At 37.5% G+C, this 17,137-nt stretch overlaps 1 protein-coding gene across 1 annotated transcript in view; it reads left to right on the forward strand.

Annotated features, from left to right (window-relative positions):
* Positions 1 to 17,137, forward strand: part of esyt3 (extended synaptotagmin-like protein 3) — a 142,247-nt gene that overhangs the window by 50,893 nt on the left and 74,217 nt on the right. Inside the window, exons 2-4 of the mRNA XM_039757289.1 lie at positions 3,883 to 3,924; positions 16,400 to 16,534; positions 16,610 to 16,686. Coding sequence (XP_039613223.1) covers positions 3,883 to 3,924; positions 16,400 to 16,534; positions 16,610 to 16,686 — 254 coding nt within the window. The remainder of the gene's footprint in view (positions 1 to 3,882; positions 3,925 to 16,399; positions 16,535 to 16,609; positions 16,687 to 17,137) is intronic.

A 17,137-nucleotide genomic window follows, 5' to 3' on the forward strand; every position in this document is an offset into this window, starting at 1 on the left:
TTATAGTGCGAATTCTACGCACGGTGTTATACATAGGACCCCAGGGTTTTTTGTGTTGCTGAGTTCACCAGTGCTTGCTTTCTTTCTCAGAATGTACCAAACTGTATATTATGCCACTCGTAATATTGTAGCAATTTCTCGGATGGATTTTTTCTGTTTTCTCAGCTTAAGGATGGCTTCTTTCACCTTCATTGAGAGCTCCTTTGACCGCATGTTGTCTGTTCACAGCAAAATCTTCCACATGCAAGCACCACAACTCAAATCAACTCCAGGCCTTTTATCTGCTTAATTGATAATGACATAACGATGGACTTGACCCCAACTGCCCATGAAATAGCCTTTGAGTCAATTGTCCAATTACTTTTGAGCCCCAGAAATGAAGGGATTGTGTTTAAAAAAAGGCTTTAGTTGCCTCACATTTTTATGCAATCATTTTGTTCACCCCACTGAATTAAATCTGAAAGTCTGCACTTCAACTGCATCGGAGTTGTTTCATTTAAAATTCATTGTGGTAATGTACAGAACCAAAATTAGAAAAAAGTTGTCTCTGTCCAAATATTTATGGACCTAACTATGTCAGGTAGTAAGAACAATTATTGTAGTAATGTCAGAATAGGCCTTGGTACCAATGCTGTAACTGAAATGTGGGTTCACATAACAATGTAACTGAATAGATGAATTGGAGAAAAAAAGACAGATTACAGTTGCATCAGAAAAGGCTGCTGTTCTTCTCAATACAGATAAATATCAACAGATCATAATCTGTCTATAAAGAATTGCATTTTTAATGCTCTTTGGCTGTCTGTAGAATTTGCATCCCGGAGAATATTACTATTTACAGGCTGTCATAAAATGTTAGCATGGTGTAGGCCGCAGTCCACCTAATGCTCACTTCATTTCTGAATTTGATTCACCTCCGGCTTGCACATCCTGTGTACACAGCAAGCAAGCCTTTCTACCACCAGATTTGAAATGCAGATTTATCATTGTTTGTGCGTCAAAATGTATATGTATATCTTTGTGTGGTTATTTTCAAAAATGGAGTAGGTTGGTCAAAAGATTTCCACATTTGCCCGTTTCATTGCTAAAATACCTGTTCTTTTTATATCTGAATTTCTGTGGATTTATGCTTGATCCAAGCCAAACATAAGAGATTGATTGTCATAACTATTGTTAGGAGTATTCCAGGAACCCTATTGTGATTTATATCATTCAGTTGTTTTTTTGTTCTTTTAGTTTTCCATTCTCCAAAACCACAAATAACATTACTGTATATTTGTAATTAGTAGATTAACAATATTTATATTTTTGCAGCAAGAGTGAAATATATTGGCTGCTTTAATAGGTACAATAAAATCTATTAAAGATATGTGGTGAAAGAAAGAAAATCAGATCGGACAGGAACGATTCTTTTGTTTTGAAACCAGGGAGAGTTCAGTTCTCATAAAGCCTTAATGCCATTCATTAGCAGCTACATTGGTAGCTGTTTTATTGGAATTCTTTACACATTTTCTTTCTTGGTTTACTTAGTGTTGCTGATATATCACTTCAGATATAGAATGTGTAAGTTTACAGCGTGTGGCCTTAGTCTTGGCAGTTCTGTTTTATTGCTTTATCACTAGCAATTAGCTGGTCCATATTACATCTAGAGAGATCTGCTTTTGATTGTAATTAACATTTTAGCTTGTGTGGAAAAAGCTATTTGTCAAACAGCAAAGGGACATGTTGGTTACCTCCAAAAGTGATGTCTTGTTTTTATTTGCTCCATTAAAATTCTTATTGATTTTGTTTGTTTGAAAGGGATTTTGCTTTGTCAACTAATCTGGAAGTGTATTGGAAATGAGGGGGGCTCTTTATGGCTCGGGAGCAGGAGTGCATGTCGAAGGCGTGCGTTAGCACTTTCTGTATAGCTAGACGTATGTGCCATTACAGTCATGATGTTAATTTATATCTTTGCTGTAAAGTAAGAAGTTAAGATTTTCAGCAATTATTTGCGTTATTATAATGAGCTTGTATGTGCAGTATTTAAAATAATTAAACAAGTTAATGTCAACCTGAAATTATTTCACTGAGATGTTTTTAAATGAATTAGCAAAGGGTTTTATATTTAATGCTGCTTTACTTTTTACCTTTTATATATTGCACAGAAATATGAATAGATATGAAAAATGTCATTGAGATAGAAAAAAGTTGAAGCAGTGACTTATAATAAAATGTTATGCACTGACTGATAATTCTACATGTTCTTGAAGATTATTAGGGGCAATGCTGTACTACTTAATCTCTTCATAGTACTGAAAAATGCTGATAATGTCTTCCCTAGTCATAGAAGGATGTGTAGCATGGCACTTTGTATCCAAATTCAAGTCCACACCATGCAACATTAACTGCCTTCAGAGGAAATGCTGCCACATTAGGTTGCAGGTCCCCATGACTCCTTTATGCAAAAAACCAAAATCTGAAGGATGCGTGCTTTTAAGAAAAGGAAAATTTTGTGAATATGAAATGTTAGATTTTTTTTAATGGCTAGATAGGCAGCATTTAAAGTATATTTAGTCAGTTAAATGGCCTCTTGACATAAAGTGTATTTTCTAATGCAGTCCTGGCCTCTGCAGTATGCATATGCTAAAGTTGCTGCTGTGGTGGATCACATTAGCCTTTGACTTGTAAGCTTTTTTTGTTTTTAATTCTTTCTCAAATAAGGAAATCATTTTCAGTTTTTCTTTGCAAGTGTTTTAAGTGAAGAACATGCTCTTTTTGACAGTTGAGATTAAAACCCGCTGACTTATTTAGTGTTCTAAACAGAATTAAACAATTGTGTATGTTGTCAGAAGTTACCCTTTTATACAAATGACTGTTTTTACTCATGTTAATTATGCATTCATATTTTACTGTCGCAACCAGTTCTGCTGCCTCATTTCTTTATGGTTGAAAATGTTAATGTTAGCCAAGAGGATTTAATTTCCATATTAAAGTTCTCTATTAAGAGGAAAACATATTTCATAGCTCATTTTCAGTCAAATGCTGGGGTTTATCAATAAATTGTATTTGGATTGAAGATAAATATTCCTTGAAATCAAAATAAAATTTAAATCTAACAGAAGTCAAATGCTTTGACTAATTTTTAGTAAATTATGTAACATAAAACTATATATCAGTTTCCACTCACATTCTAAAGACGTGAAGTTTAGGATAATTGACCGTTTTTAATTGAACTGTGTGTATGTGGGAGAGTGTAGGCAGTAGGGGGCTTGTGAAGTACTTGTGCCCACTTCACAATGAATTCCTCCTTTGCTCCCAATACTGCCGGCTTATTCTCTGCCTCCACAACCTTGAACTGGCTTGAGTATGTTATGCTATGTGTTTTATTTATGTACAAAATATCACGTTCATAGCCCACTGTTAATAAAAATATTATTACGTATGGCCGATAAAGTTAGACTGTCTACCCATACCCACTTTATTTTTTTAACTTCATTTATTCCTTTATGCTGTGTCCCCAGACTCTGGAGCCTAGTGCTGTGGTTTGTTTCAATATGATGCATCTTATTAAGTTTCACAGAAGAAAATCTACTGATGTCATTCTACTATATGTTTGTCTTATTAAAATAGGAAAGTACAGTTTTTTATGCTTGCCAAAATGTACGGCATATAGCTTGCAAAGTTTGTTGTTGTTCTTAATATGCCTATTATTCAAAAATACAGCAGCAACCATTTAACTTGAAATACTTCTAAAGGTGCTTAAGTTATGATTAAAAATAAGTGTCAGGATTAGATAAAAGTCCTGTATTAAGTGGCCTCCTGGAATGCCTTATTTTACATATTAAAAGTTAACAGTTTGTAACAGTTTTTCTGACTTTCTTGTATTTATATATATTTTAGGTTCATTTTCCTGACATTGAAAAAGCAGACTGGTTAAACAAGGTAATGGTCAATTTAACTTTTTTTTTTTTTTCTTTTCTCACATTGAACAAAAAAAATTGAATAATTTTGGATTCTTTTGTATTTCAGACTGTTTTATTTAGAAGAATGTTTAGCATGTCATAAACTCTTACTGCATGAAACAGTAATTTGCTCTGTTAATAAATGATTTTTAAATCATTAGGGGGTTACTTAGATGGAGAAAAGTCTTTTCCAAAAGGCATATTTTATTCAGTGTCAGCCCAAAGCTCTGAAGAATTTGTGCCTTGAGTACGTTGATATGAGCTGACAGTTTCAAGCTTCTCTGAGGATTTTGCGTAGTCTGTGATTTGACTCTGAAATTATATTTAATTTTATGTGCTATTCATCTTTATTTATTTTATGGCACTTTTATGCACCTTGTGCTTGTGGTGTAGCGGGTCCACAGCGCACGACAAAAGGGCCACTTTAAAATAATCACCGCGCTCGCGGCTTAGCGAGGGGACGTGGTAGGGTGGTTGTAGCGGTTCTCGGGGCGAGTCGCGGTGTGGGCATTTCTTACCAAAGTGCACAGGTGAGAGACTGTCCACATCCGTGATTGTTACTGGGGCCGCTGATTTGCCACAGATGCCATGCCCTCTTGATAAATAGAAGCACGAGTCGGTTAGAGAGGAGTGAGAGAAGAAGGAAAAAGAAAGAAAGAATGGATGGGAGGTTGCAGGAGGTGGAAGCAGTGTGGATAGAGAGAAAGCCGGTGCAGGAGAGCAAGCGAGTGAAGGCTCGCATGCAGCTGTGCAGGAAGCCTGGGTGTTTGGCCGACACCCGGGGAGTAGTTGTAGTGGTCGCTCCCGCAGAGTTTGTTATGAAGGGCGGGAGTGACCAGAAGGCGGATGACTCTCCGCGTAAGGCAGCGGGAGTCGGGACTTGGGACGTGGTGTCCCCAGCATGAGAGCCCTGATCGTTGGGGAATCCCATGTCGCTGTTCATAGAGCCTACCGGAGCCGGGGGATCGGTAAGGCAACAGACCAGTCAGGCTGAGGAAAGGTTCAGCTGCTGAGAGGGCGACTCCCCTGTTGAGAAGCCCAGACGGGAGGAGCAGGGGAGCTACAGGTACAGAAGTCACCAGGCTTGTTTTTCCAAAGACTGTCTTCCTGCATTGTGCTTTAACCTCGTCGTTTTAAAAGATTGTTTTTTCTAATGGATTTTAACCTCCACGTTCAGCACTCGTTTTAATGGATTATTTATTTAATGACTTCTGAATGCACTGCACTTATTTTGAACACCTTGTTTTTGTTGTTGTGTTTAAATAAAAGCACTTGACACTTTTTACACCATCCCCTTGCTATGTTGTTGCCTCACTGCTAAGCTCGTCGGTGACATTACTGACGTTGACGGGTTCAAGGGCTCCCAGACAGAAGATAGGAGCATGCAACGAACCCACATCGTCACAGTGCTTTTGTATAATTTTAATGTTGCTATTTATGTTAGGCCAAAACATTAAAGTAAACATTTGCAACCAGCTATCACATAATCAATTAGCTAAACATTTGTCAGATCCAGCTAGATGGATGAGGTCTCCAGGACTCTAAAAATATCCAAACCTAATTATGTCATATCATCTACTGTTAAACCGTACTTCTAAAATTTGTATTATTATGCTGTATTAAGGATTTGTTCTGTTCTGTGTATTGTATTGTATTGACCCCCTACCTGGAAAGGGGTCTCTCTTTGAACTGCCTTTCCCAAGGTATCTTCCATTTTTCCCTACAAGGTTTTTTTTGGGAGTTTTTTCTTGTCTTCTCAGAGAGTCAAGGCTGGGGGGCTGTCAAAGGCAGGGCCTGTTAAAGCCCATTGCGGCACTTCCTGTGTGATTTTGGGCTATACAAAAATAAACTGTATTGTATTGTATTGTATTGTATTGTATTGTATTGTATTTACTTTTGTTGCCTGCTAAACCCCTGGGTTTCTTAAGTTTGTTTGAAGAGTTGCACCAGAGAGCTCTAGGTCACATTCGGAGAAGATTATGAAGAAAGCACAATACCAATGTTTGTATACATTCAATGCCTCAAATGGTGTAACTATTAATATTTCCATTTTTAATTAGATTATATGTTTATACAGTATATGATATGTCAGTAAATGTAAACAGTAGCCTTAAAACTATTTTATTTAATCCCATTGAACCAAAATGTATCTTTCCTATGTAAATATATTTGAAATGTGTGTTAAAATGTATACATGTTTTCTCAGTTTTAATGAAAAATTGATTTTTTGTGTTACATAAAAATATTTGCACATGGCAATAGTAAAGATAAGCTATAGCAAGGTTTGGTGAAAAATTGAGCTTAATGGCTAATTAGCTTTTAAAGCAGTGCTACAAGTACAGTATCTAAACTAAAAATACAGAAGGTAAGTGAAAAATTCATTCATGAAAATGCTTTGTCATAGATGAAATTTAAGAAAGAAAAAAACTGATTTTCTAGATTAATGGTTTTATTAATACAGAATACATTTCAATGGTTGTTGTCATATTATATAAATGGGTGCTATTTTCGTAGTATTTTTGAGTGTATGGCGTAGATGCTAACTTTGCACATTAACTGTTTATTTGGATTGGAATATTTGTGGTTATATTTCATGGTTACATATTTTACCTTACAAAATAGGCTGGGAAAAATAAAATATTATCTACGAGATCATGTTTTTAAAGCAATTAGTGTATATTTATATAATTTTAATAAAGAAGATTTCTAGATACGTTTTTGGTAAATGACTAGGTATAAGTTTTATGTACATTTGAGCCAGGCAAGATTTTTGTTACATCATTCTGAACAATTTATGAAGTGAAATGTGTATATAATTCACTAACAACGTTTTAAACCTGTAGAATGTTTCTTGTTGTTAAATTTTGTAATGGTGACAGGTCACAACATCCTTTATTTGACTATGGGTTAGACCAGGGGTTCACAAACTCAGTCCTGGGACCCGCTGTGGCTGCAGGCTTTTGTTGTAACCAGATTCGCAATCAGTGATAATAATTGATCTCATTTAATTAGATGGCCTTTATTCTCTTCTCTTATTCTACATTCAGAAAAGCACAATAGTATGATTTGTTTCATGTATAAACTATTTAGAAGTATTTCTATCTTTTCAGTGTCTTAAAATGCTTAATCATTTTTGTTCAATTATTTTGACCTTTTTCTGTGTAGTTTGCTTCTTTCATTGTATTTTAATAATGACAGTTAAAAAGAAACAGAACAGACACCTGGGAAAACAACACTGAATGATGAAAAGCTGCAACTACTTTAGTATCAGACCCACTAATTAGTAAATAATGGATTAAATAACCAGAAACTAGGATGAAAATATTTTAAAAAAATAAATATATTTTCTACATAACTGCTTTGGTCATTTTAATAAAAATTTACCAAACTTACTTTTGTCATTTTTACATTGACTCCAAAACACAGAAACTAGGTAATAAAAGATCACTTCATTAGGCTAGCAGTGCAAATAAAAACAGAAGTTGGTTGCAAAACAAACCTGCAGCCACAATGGGTCCCCAGGACTGAGATTGAGAAAAACTGGCTTAGACAATCTGCAGTGCGCAAGAAAGGGTGAGCCCAAACACAAGTCACTTAGCCAAACTATTTGGGGTTGTACTGTGTAGATATACAGAGGGTGAATACCCCCAATCTAAAATGAAAGGTACCAGAAGTATTTTGGATTGCAGATATTTTTAGATTTTGGAATATTTGCATATGCATAATGAGATATCTTGTGGTCACCCTTGATCAAGTAGGGAAATGCAGCCAAACCAGATAAATGGCAATTCAAGCATACAATAAATCATACCACTAAGCTGTTATTATAATGTATATTAATGTGACATACATATTACTCCTCAAAGGTTTGAGTATTATGTATAGACTATATTTTAGTTATCTTTTAAGAGGGCCAATGCTATGTGTTTGCACTGAAGAACCTTTTTGAGTTTGTCAGTTTATGTTGGCTACCTTTTGCCACTTCTCAGGGGACTGGCTGACATGTGAGGAAAATCTCAACCAACCTTCAGCTCCATCATGCCCTCTGTGCTGAAAGCCATTAATTGACCAACAAGGTGCTGTATTCAGTTTTCGTTTAGTGTGAGTGTACATAACATAATACATAACAATTTTGCCAACATAAAAAGAGAATTTACAACAGCTTTTAATGCTTTTCTTGATGTAATCAAAGTAATTTACTACACTCATATTGCAATAAAGGCACCTAGTGAGAAGGAAACTGCTTTTGTTAACCACAGACCGCTGCTTTCCTTTAATGCACAAGTCATCTGCATTTTTGAACTGCTGCACAAGTGTTATTGTGTCATTTCATGGAGGACAAAGCTTGTGAACTGTTTTTAGTGCTGAACCCCTAACCCCCCACCCCAACCCTATCCTATTCTAAAAAAATAAATCTGTTTTGAATCTGCCATAAATTCATAAACACTTTTTGGCGTATGTGTAAAAGAGACCCCTGGCATGGAATTTTCTACTTGTGGCATCATGTCGGCATTTTTGCAGCATGGATACTTGGACTGTATTTGTGTGTGTGTGTGTGTGTGTATATATATAATAAATACAGACAATATATAATATTGTCGCAGTAGGGGGTGCTAGTGCTCCCTTGAACCCTCAGGTACCACGCCAAACACAGGGTAAAAGTGCCACAATTATTCTTTTTATTATAATAATAACGTGCACTAAGCACCTTCCACTCCACACTATTCATAAATACACAATAAACACAATCAACAATCCAATCCTCCAGCTCCCAGACGCGTTGCCCTCCTACCACCCAGCTCAGCTCGCCGTCTGGGAGCTCCCACAATCCTTTTATAGTTCCTGACCAAGAAGTGTTTCTCATCCTTCAGTCCATAATTCCCTATCACTTCCGGGTCAGATAAAAGTCCTCTTTTCACCCTGGAAGTACATCATCCCTTCCGCTCATGTGACTTAGAAGAACTTTCGGGGCATAGGGCAAAAAGTAATTTTCAGCCCTCCCTGCAGCTCCCTCTTGTGGCCACTGTGGTATCCCGCAGGGCTGAGGATAAAATACAATGTCCATAAGGCCCTGCTGGTCTTTGGGGCACCTCCATACTGCAGGGAGGGCTCCATCTGGCAGCTTGGGGGACATGGCTGGGGTAAACTGCCGAGCACAGTCCACAATATATATATATATATATATATATATATATATATAAAATATTTGCGGTGAGCTGGCACCCTGCCCAGGGTTTGTTTCCTGCTCCCTGTGTTGGATAGGATTGGCTCCAGCAGACCTCCCCCGTGACCCTGTAGTTAGGATATAGCGGGATGGATAATATAATAATTTTGCTGCAGAAATCGCTGAATAGACTAAGCAACAAACATTAATTTGAGGCTGTCAACTGAGTTGTTTACAATCCTATTTTCACAGGGCTCTGAATTTTTCACTGCAACAGTAATGCTGCCAGCCATGGGATTTATTGCAAAATGGTAAATTTGTCTTTTCTGCATTTATGCAGCATTCAAACTGTACAAAACATAACTTAGATACCTACATTTAAACAGCACAATAAGTAAAATGGAAAGCACTTCCTCTATGTCCGTAATGTTGAAATAATTTTTTTCCTTTGTGAAGGATGACCAATCAATGATTAAGACGTTATAATGGGCAGAATACAATCAGGGAAGGTCCATGAAATAAGAATGAAACAATCAGAGTGCGAGTAAAGTTTCATTTTCGGAAAACTCAGTTCTTGCCTGTATATAACACTGCTTATTATATATGTATAATATATATATTACAATGCTGGCACTACATTTATGAAAGTATCTGGCTCTGGAGTACATTTATAAAGGTGTATGTTTTCAGGGTATGAAAACGCTGGAATAGTGTGAATGATAAGTGAAAACGGAGACAAATTCCTACATTTTTTAAACAAAAACGTGGTAGAGTAGACAGGGCCTTATATTTCCATTTCTTTAGGAGTCCTCACAAATGGCAAAAAAGGTTTTTGGGAGTGATGATAATCTTACTGGAGGTTTAAAGAAATGGCTTTAAATACAGAATACAGACTGGTACAACAGGTGAATATAAGTTTTTGTTTCTTACAACTTAGGTATGTAAAGACATTGGAGCTTTTATGCAAAATGAGGAGTGTAGCAAATGCAACATGCAGTCTTATGGGTGTATATTCAAATACTTTTTTATGAAATTAGTAGTAATTAAGATGGCATGTTGCAGAACTCCCTGAACAACCCTTATATATTTGATAGTACTTTTAACATTCTGTTACTATTAAGATTTTGTTACTTATTTTCAGAAGTAGCACATTGTTTATGCTGAATATGTGACAATGAATGAAATGCAGTGCAGTATAGTATAAAGTATTGAATGCAGATTGATCAGTTAGTTTCCTGTGTGGTGTTTGGCATATGCTACTATAGACTGAGTTCACAGTAGCATATACTAAACTATGCACACGAAACAAACTAATCAATCTGCATTCAATACTTTTAGCCAGCAGAGTGCTGGGGGGAAATTGGGCTTCTGTTGGCCAAAGGAAAAGAAGAGGGGGTGGGGTGCAGACGTATCCAGAGGCGGGAGTAGAGGAGGAAGGGTAGGAGAATGGAAGTGAGGGAAGGATCTTTGAATGTTGGCAGTATGACTGGTAAAGGGAGAGAGTTAGCCAATATAATAGAGAGAAGTACGGTTGATATATTGTGCATGCAAGAAGCTAGATGGAAGGGTAGTAAAGCCAGGTGTATCAGAGTCAGGTTTAAATTATTCTACCATGGTTTGAATGGAAGGAGGAATGTGGTAGGGGTTATCCTGAAGGAACAGTGCATCAAGAGTGTTTTGGGTGAGAAAAAAGTGTCAGACAGAGTGATGATTATGAAGCTGGAAACTGAGGATGTGATGATGAATGTCATTAGTGCATATGCCCCTCAAGTTGGGCATGCAATGGATGAGAAAGATTTCTGGAATGAGTTGAATTAAGTGGTGGAGTGTACCTAAGGGACAGAGAGTGGTGATTGGAGCAGATTTCAATGGACATGTTGGTGAAGAGAACAGAGGGGATGAGGTGGTGATGGGGTAGGTATGGTGTCAAGGAGAAATACAGAAGGTCAGATGATAGTGGATTTTGCAAAAAGAATGGATATGCCTGTGGTAAATACATATTTTAAGAAGAGAGAGGAACACAAGGTGATGTACATGAGTGGAGGAAGATGCACACTGGTGGATTATATCCTATGCTGGAGAGTCTATCTGAAGGAGATTAGAGACTGCAAAGTGGTGGCAGGGGAAAGCGCATTTAGGCCGCATAGGATGATGGTCTGTAGGATGACATTGGAGACCAAGAAGAAGAGGAGGAGAATGAGGAGAGACCCAGTGATCAAGTAGTGGAAGTTGAAAGAGGAAGAGGTACGACAGGCACTGAGTGGCAGTGAAGAGTTACCTGATAGATGGGCAGCTACAACAGAAGTGGTAAGGGAGGTAGCTAGAAGAGTGCTTGGTGTGACAACTGGACAGAGGAAGGAGGACAAGGAAACCTGGTGGTGGAACAGGGAAGTAAATTAGAGTATATAGAGGGACAGGTTGGCAAAGAAGTGGGATAGTCAGAGAGTTGAAGAAAGTAGACAGGAGTACAAGGAGATAAGGCATAAGGTGAAGAGAGAGGTGACCAAGGCTACAGATAAGGCATATGAGTTGCATGAGTTGTTGGACACTAAGGAGAGAGAAAAGGACGTGTACCAATTGGCTAGACAGAGAGACTGAGCTGGGAAAGATGACCAACAGGTTAGGGTGATGAAGGATAATGGTGGAAACATACTCACAAGCAAGAAGAGTGTTGAGTAGATGGAAAGAGTACTTTGTGAAGTCAATGAATGAAGAAAATGAGAGAGAGGGAAGGTTGGATGATGTGGATATAGTGAACCAGGAAATGCAAAAGACTAGCAAGGATGAAGTAAGAAGAGCTATGAAGAATGGGAAGGCTGTTGGTCCAAATGATATACCTGTGGAAGCACAACAGTGTTTAGGAGAGATGGCAGTGGAGTTTTTAACCAGACTGGTTAATGCAATCTTGGAAAGTGAGAGAATGTCTAAGAAGTTAAGAACAAGTGTTCTGGTACCGATTTTTAAGGACAAGGGTGATGTGCAGTGCTGTAGTAGCTACAGAGGAATAAAATTGATCAGTCACGACATGAAGTTATGGGATAGAGTAGTAGAAGCTAGGTTAAGAAGGGACTTGATTATTAGTGATCAGTAGTATGGTTTCATGCCAGGAAAGAGCACTAAAGATGCGATGTTGGTTCTGAGGGCGTTGATACAGTAAAGAAGTATAGAGAAGGCCAGAATGAGTTGTGTTATGTCTTTGTGGACTTGGAGAAAACATATGACAGGGTGCCTAAAGAGGAGTTGTGCTATTGTATGAGGAAGTCGGCAGTGGCAGAGAAGTATGTAAGAGTAATACAAGATATGTACGAGAGAAATGTGACAGTTGTAAGATCTGCACTAGAAGTGACGAATGTGTTCAAGGTGGAGGTGGGATTACATCACGGATTGGCTCTGAACCCTTTCTTATTTGCAATGGTGATGGACAGGTTGATAGACAAGATTACACAGGCATTCCCTGGACTATGATGTTTGCAGGTGACATTATGATTGGTAATGAGAGTAGGGAGCAGGTTGAGGAGACCTGAAGAGGTGGAGATATGCCATAGATAGGAGAGGAAAGAAGGTCAGTAATAGCTGGACAGAATACATGCGTGTGAATGAAAGGGAGGTCAGTGGAATCGTGAGTAGGGGTAGAGCTGGTGAAGGTGGATACGTTCAAATACCTGGGATCAACAATGCAGAGTAATGGGGAGTGTGGAAGACGGGTGAAGAAGAGAGTGCAGGCAGAATGGGGTGGGTGGAGAAGACGGGTATACAGCAAGAGTGAAAGGAAAGGTCTACAAGCAGTAGTGAGACCAGCTATGTTATATGGGTTAGTGACAGAGGTACTAACGAATAGACAGGAGACAGAGTTGGAGGTGGCAGAGTTAAAGAGGTTAAGGTTTGCGTTCGGTGTGATGAGGATGGACAGGATTAGAAATTGGAGGATCAGCTAAGGTTGGACAGTTGGGGAAACAAAGTTAGAGAGGCGAGATTGCATTTGTTTGGACATATGCAGAGGAGAGATGCTGGGTATATTGGGAGAAAGATGCTGAGGTAGAGCTGCCAGATAAAAGTAAAAGAGGAAGGCCTAAGAGGATGTTTATGGATGTGGTGTGAGAGGTCATGAAGGTAGTGGGTGTAACAGAGCAAGATGCAGAGAACAGGAAAATGTGGAAACAGGTGATCCATTGTGGCAACCCTTAAAGGGAGGGGCTGAAAGAAGAAGAAGACGGTGTTCACATTATCTACCTCTCAGTCATTAAGTAAAGGATACAATTTTTTTATTCTTTTGTGCCTGTATACTTTCTGAGATTACTTTCATCCTTTGGAATCCATATATTTAATACTATGATTGTATTTTTATTAATCATGTAGAATTTAAATAATCAAAAAAGTAATTTCACATGCGACCACTTGTCTGCGCTGTGCATATTGTTGTAAACCTGAAGAAAGATCCAAAGTTCATTATGTGAAGATATATTGTGTTTAGTAAACAAGAATAACACAATGGACTGGCTCCAAAGGACACAAAAGCTATGTAAATGTGTGCACAGCCCACTTCATAAGTGAATAAACACTGAAATTTAAAATGAACACTGAAAAGACTGTCAGGGTGTTTTAAAAAATGTACAGTCCATAGGATGCCTGTAGTCGTTTCAGTCACTTTACTGAAAAATCTACATTAAATTGCGATACAAAGTTTAATGGTATCAACAAGTTAAATATTCAAGCTCTGTTGTCCTGCATGTCATGTGATATCATCTGTGTATACTTTGTCCATATTTCCTGAGATCACTTTCTGTCAAGGTCTGCGTCCAACTCAGGGTCTCCCTCTTCTAGCTTAAGCAGGTGCTTTACATGTTGTGAAGCAACAGCCTGGGCTTCAGTTCTCATATTAAAGAGACTTTAGTTAGTCTATTTTGGTGAAATCTATACCCAGGACAGGTGAAGTGCTAATTGATACAAAATAGGTCCCATGTTGTTTGTTATGATAGCAAAGCCAACTTGTTTTGTTTTGATCGTAAATAGTAGCCAGACTCATTTTTTCTTTGGAGAATTTGCCATCAGTTCCTAAAATAAACTCTTAAATAACAAGTTACAAAATATTTTATATGATATTTCCAGCTATACTGCATCTAGTGGTTTCTTTTTATGAAACTGACAATTTTATTATAAAACAGTTTGCATCGTCTATACATGTATGTATTTATTACTCGGATGTATTCAGAAATTAATCTGTTGCCTGGTAATTCTGTTGTGACCTTATTTATTCTACCCAGATTATTTAAACAAACAAAAAAAGGTAAAGAAGTAACTTTTAAAACTGTATAATTTATTTGTTAGTATCTTATAGTTAGTTTTGTATGCCAGCATCCTTTAATTATAGGCCTTCAAAGTTAACCTTCTTTTAACCAAATAATAAACTTAATGAATATGGTCATCAGTCAGGTCATGTCCAACCTACAAGTAAACAGCTCTGGATTTTTGTAGCTAAACAGAGAGTGAAAGGTTGTGCTCATAAACTGGCTTAGAATCGTTGCATAAAATGGAGTCCAACATTTTTAATTATAAACTAAACGGTTTCATTTCAGTTAGCTCTTTACAACTTTAGATAGTGTGCCTGGAATCCACCCTGCAGATTAAGCAGTGATTCTGTGCATATTCAGCACAGTATTTTTTTTTTCTCTGCAAGAATGCTATTGCAGCATAGCCACAGGGAGGAAAAGTCAGCAGGCTCAGCAGATTGAGGACTGTACTTTTACGATAAAGTCTATAGTGCAGTGACATTCTATTTACTCATCCCTTAGGAGGACTTAAACATGCAATATTTAGCTGTCCACCTCAACATTTAATTCTTGAAGATAGACTGCTGAGCTATATAGTGTACATAAGATCGAACATCATCTGAGGAACGTAAGCAACACTTCTATCCATTATAAATATACGCAATGCCTGAAAGTGCCTTTTTAATCCTGTAACAAGAGCCAAAAATGCTGAGGTTGGAGCTGTTTGTCAAACAAGAACTGTTATTTCCATTGTAAGACATTCAGTGGGGAAAATACATTAATTATTCATTCAAATCCATTTACTGTATTGTGGGGTTGTGTGAAGTTCATCCCAAAAGCATCAGGCAGAAAGTAGCATTCAACTCTGAACAGGCTGCTGTTCATTTCAGGGCCCCATCAGTCACATCTGTCTGTCTTTCTTTTTCAGTTTTTTGTAAATTGGCCCAGTTTTAGGTTTTGCCATGTCCTGCTCCGTGAGTTACTTCTTGCCTTTTGTCAATTTCTGTCAGGGTAAACACCAGCTCTGTCATGCCCTGAACTGGATATTTGTGTTACCAAATGGGACGATAGATAATATATAAATTGCTTTAATGACTTTATTCACTCACTTTTCAAGATGGAATAATATGCCAAGCAGATTTAGAATTGGTAGCTACTGGGATTAGGATTATTTTAAAACCATAGGTAAAATTAAAGATAGCAACGTTTTGCAGAAAATGCTGAAAGCATATGTGGAATCTGAACATGAGTACAGGGCATAAACCACTCAAAAGGAAAACTGTTTACAGAAAGATTAAACAAAAAGGACTGAAATGTCTCATCTTTTAGAGGTCTTTTTAGAGTTGTGCAATACAAAGGAATTTTATTTGAATGTTTCCTTATACAATCTGCATGTTTTGTAGCATGATGACAAATGCACAGGTAAGTGAGCTTCCAGGTTTTGCACCCTACCAAGCTGATTAGATTTCAAATGTGGTATCTTTCTTCAGTTCTTCAGTTGATAGAACAAAAAAGGTAAAGAACATGAAAAAAAAGTAGTCTAAGCGAATAGTTATTTTATTTGCGGTGGGCTGGCGCCCTACCCGAGGTTTGTATCCTGCCTTGCACCCTGAGTTGGCTGGGATTGGCTCCAGCAGGCCCCCTTGACCCTGTGTTAGGATATAGCGGGTTGGATAATGGATGGATGGCTAGTTATTTTATGTCATCATGTTGTTCAGCAGAAGACACATTTGTCCAACAGGTCCAAGCTAAAAACACAAAGCATACCCGGTCGTTATAGCCAGTCTTTTACCTGCATTTAGCTTTGGAAGAGGTTTACTACTTGCTTTGGGCTGCATGAACAAATAACCAGTGTATAAGGAGACTTGAGCCTGGCTCAACAAGTGGCACCCCAAGCCTCACAGTGTCCTAAATCAGTAGGAACTGTAATGGTGTAAAACATATAACCAGTCAACATGCATTGATCTGCATTAACTAGCAATGACACCCGAGCTTCACATTTGCCCTTTATCTTCTAATTCTAGTTGCTAAAGCAGGCCTGGCCTTACTTTGGGATATACATGGAAAAGATGCTTCAGGATACAATTGAACCAGCGATCAGAGCTTCAAGCATACACCTTAAGACGTTTACTTTCTCTAAGATTAATTTTGGAGAAAAGGTAAGAAGTTTAAACTTTCAGGAAAGGGAAGAGGACTTGTGCTACTGGTTTTTAAAAATGTTGTTGTCTTGATAGGCTCTCAAAATTAATGGAGTGAAGGTATACACAAAAGAAGTGGACAAAAGACAAGTGATCATTGACCTCCAACTAAGGTACAGTTAAAAAGAATAGATTTTAAATTGAAATGTCCAACAGCTATTATCTGTTTTTTTAGTTTGCATTTTAGAGGTACTGTAAGCTGGCATACCCCAAAGAAATTGTTTCTGCGTCATGTTGGTTGAAAAATGCTGAACTTTCATCTTTACCAAGGAGCAATTGTCACATAGGGTGACCCATTTATAGATTATCTGCAGGCTCCTTATCAAGAAAGAGCTATATGCTTCTTTGCATATAACATACTATGTTTGGTTTTCTTAATACAATATCTATGTATTACTTTACAAAAAAAGCAGTTAAGTATTATTTTTTAAGTAAAAACAGAATAAGTGCAAAGTCTTGGTGGCATTAATAAATTGAGTTTGCTCACAAAGTTTTGTACTTTGTTTTTTTAAAACTGTGAAGAGTTGAAAATTAATAGACCCATTTTTAGTACAGAAGATGTTT

Source organism: Polypterus senegalus, chromosome 6 (assembly GCF_016835505.1).
Source record: "Polypterus senegalus isolate Bchr_013 chromosome 6, ASM1683550v1, whole genome shotgun sequence".
Lineage (NCBI taxonomy): Eukaryota > Metazoa > Chordata > Cladistia > Polypteriformes > Polypteridae > Polypterus > Polypterus senegalus.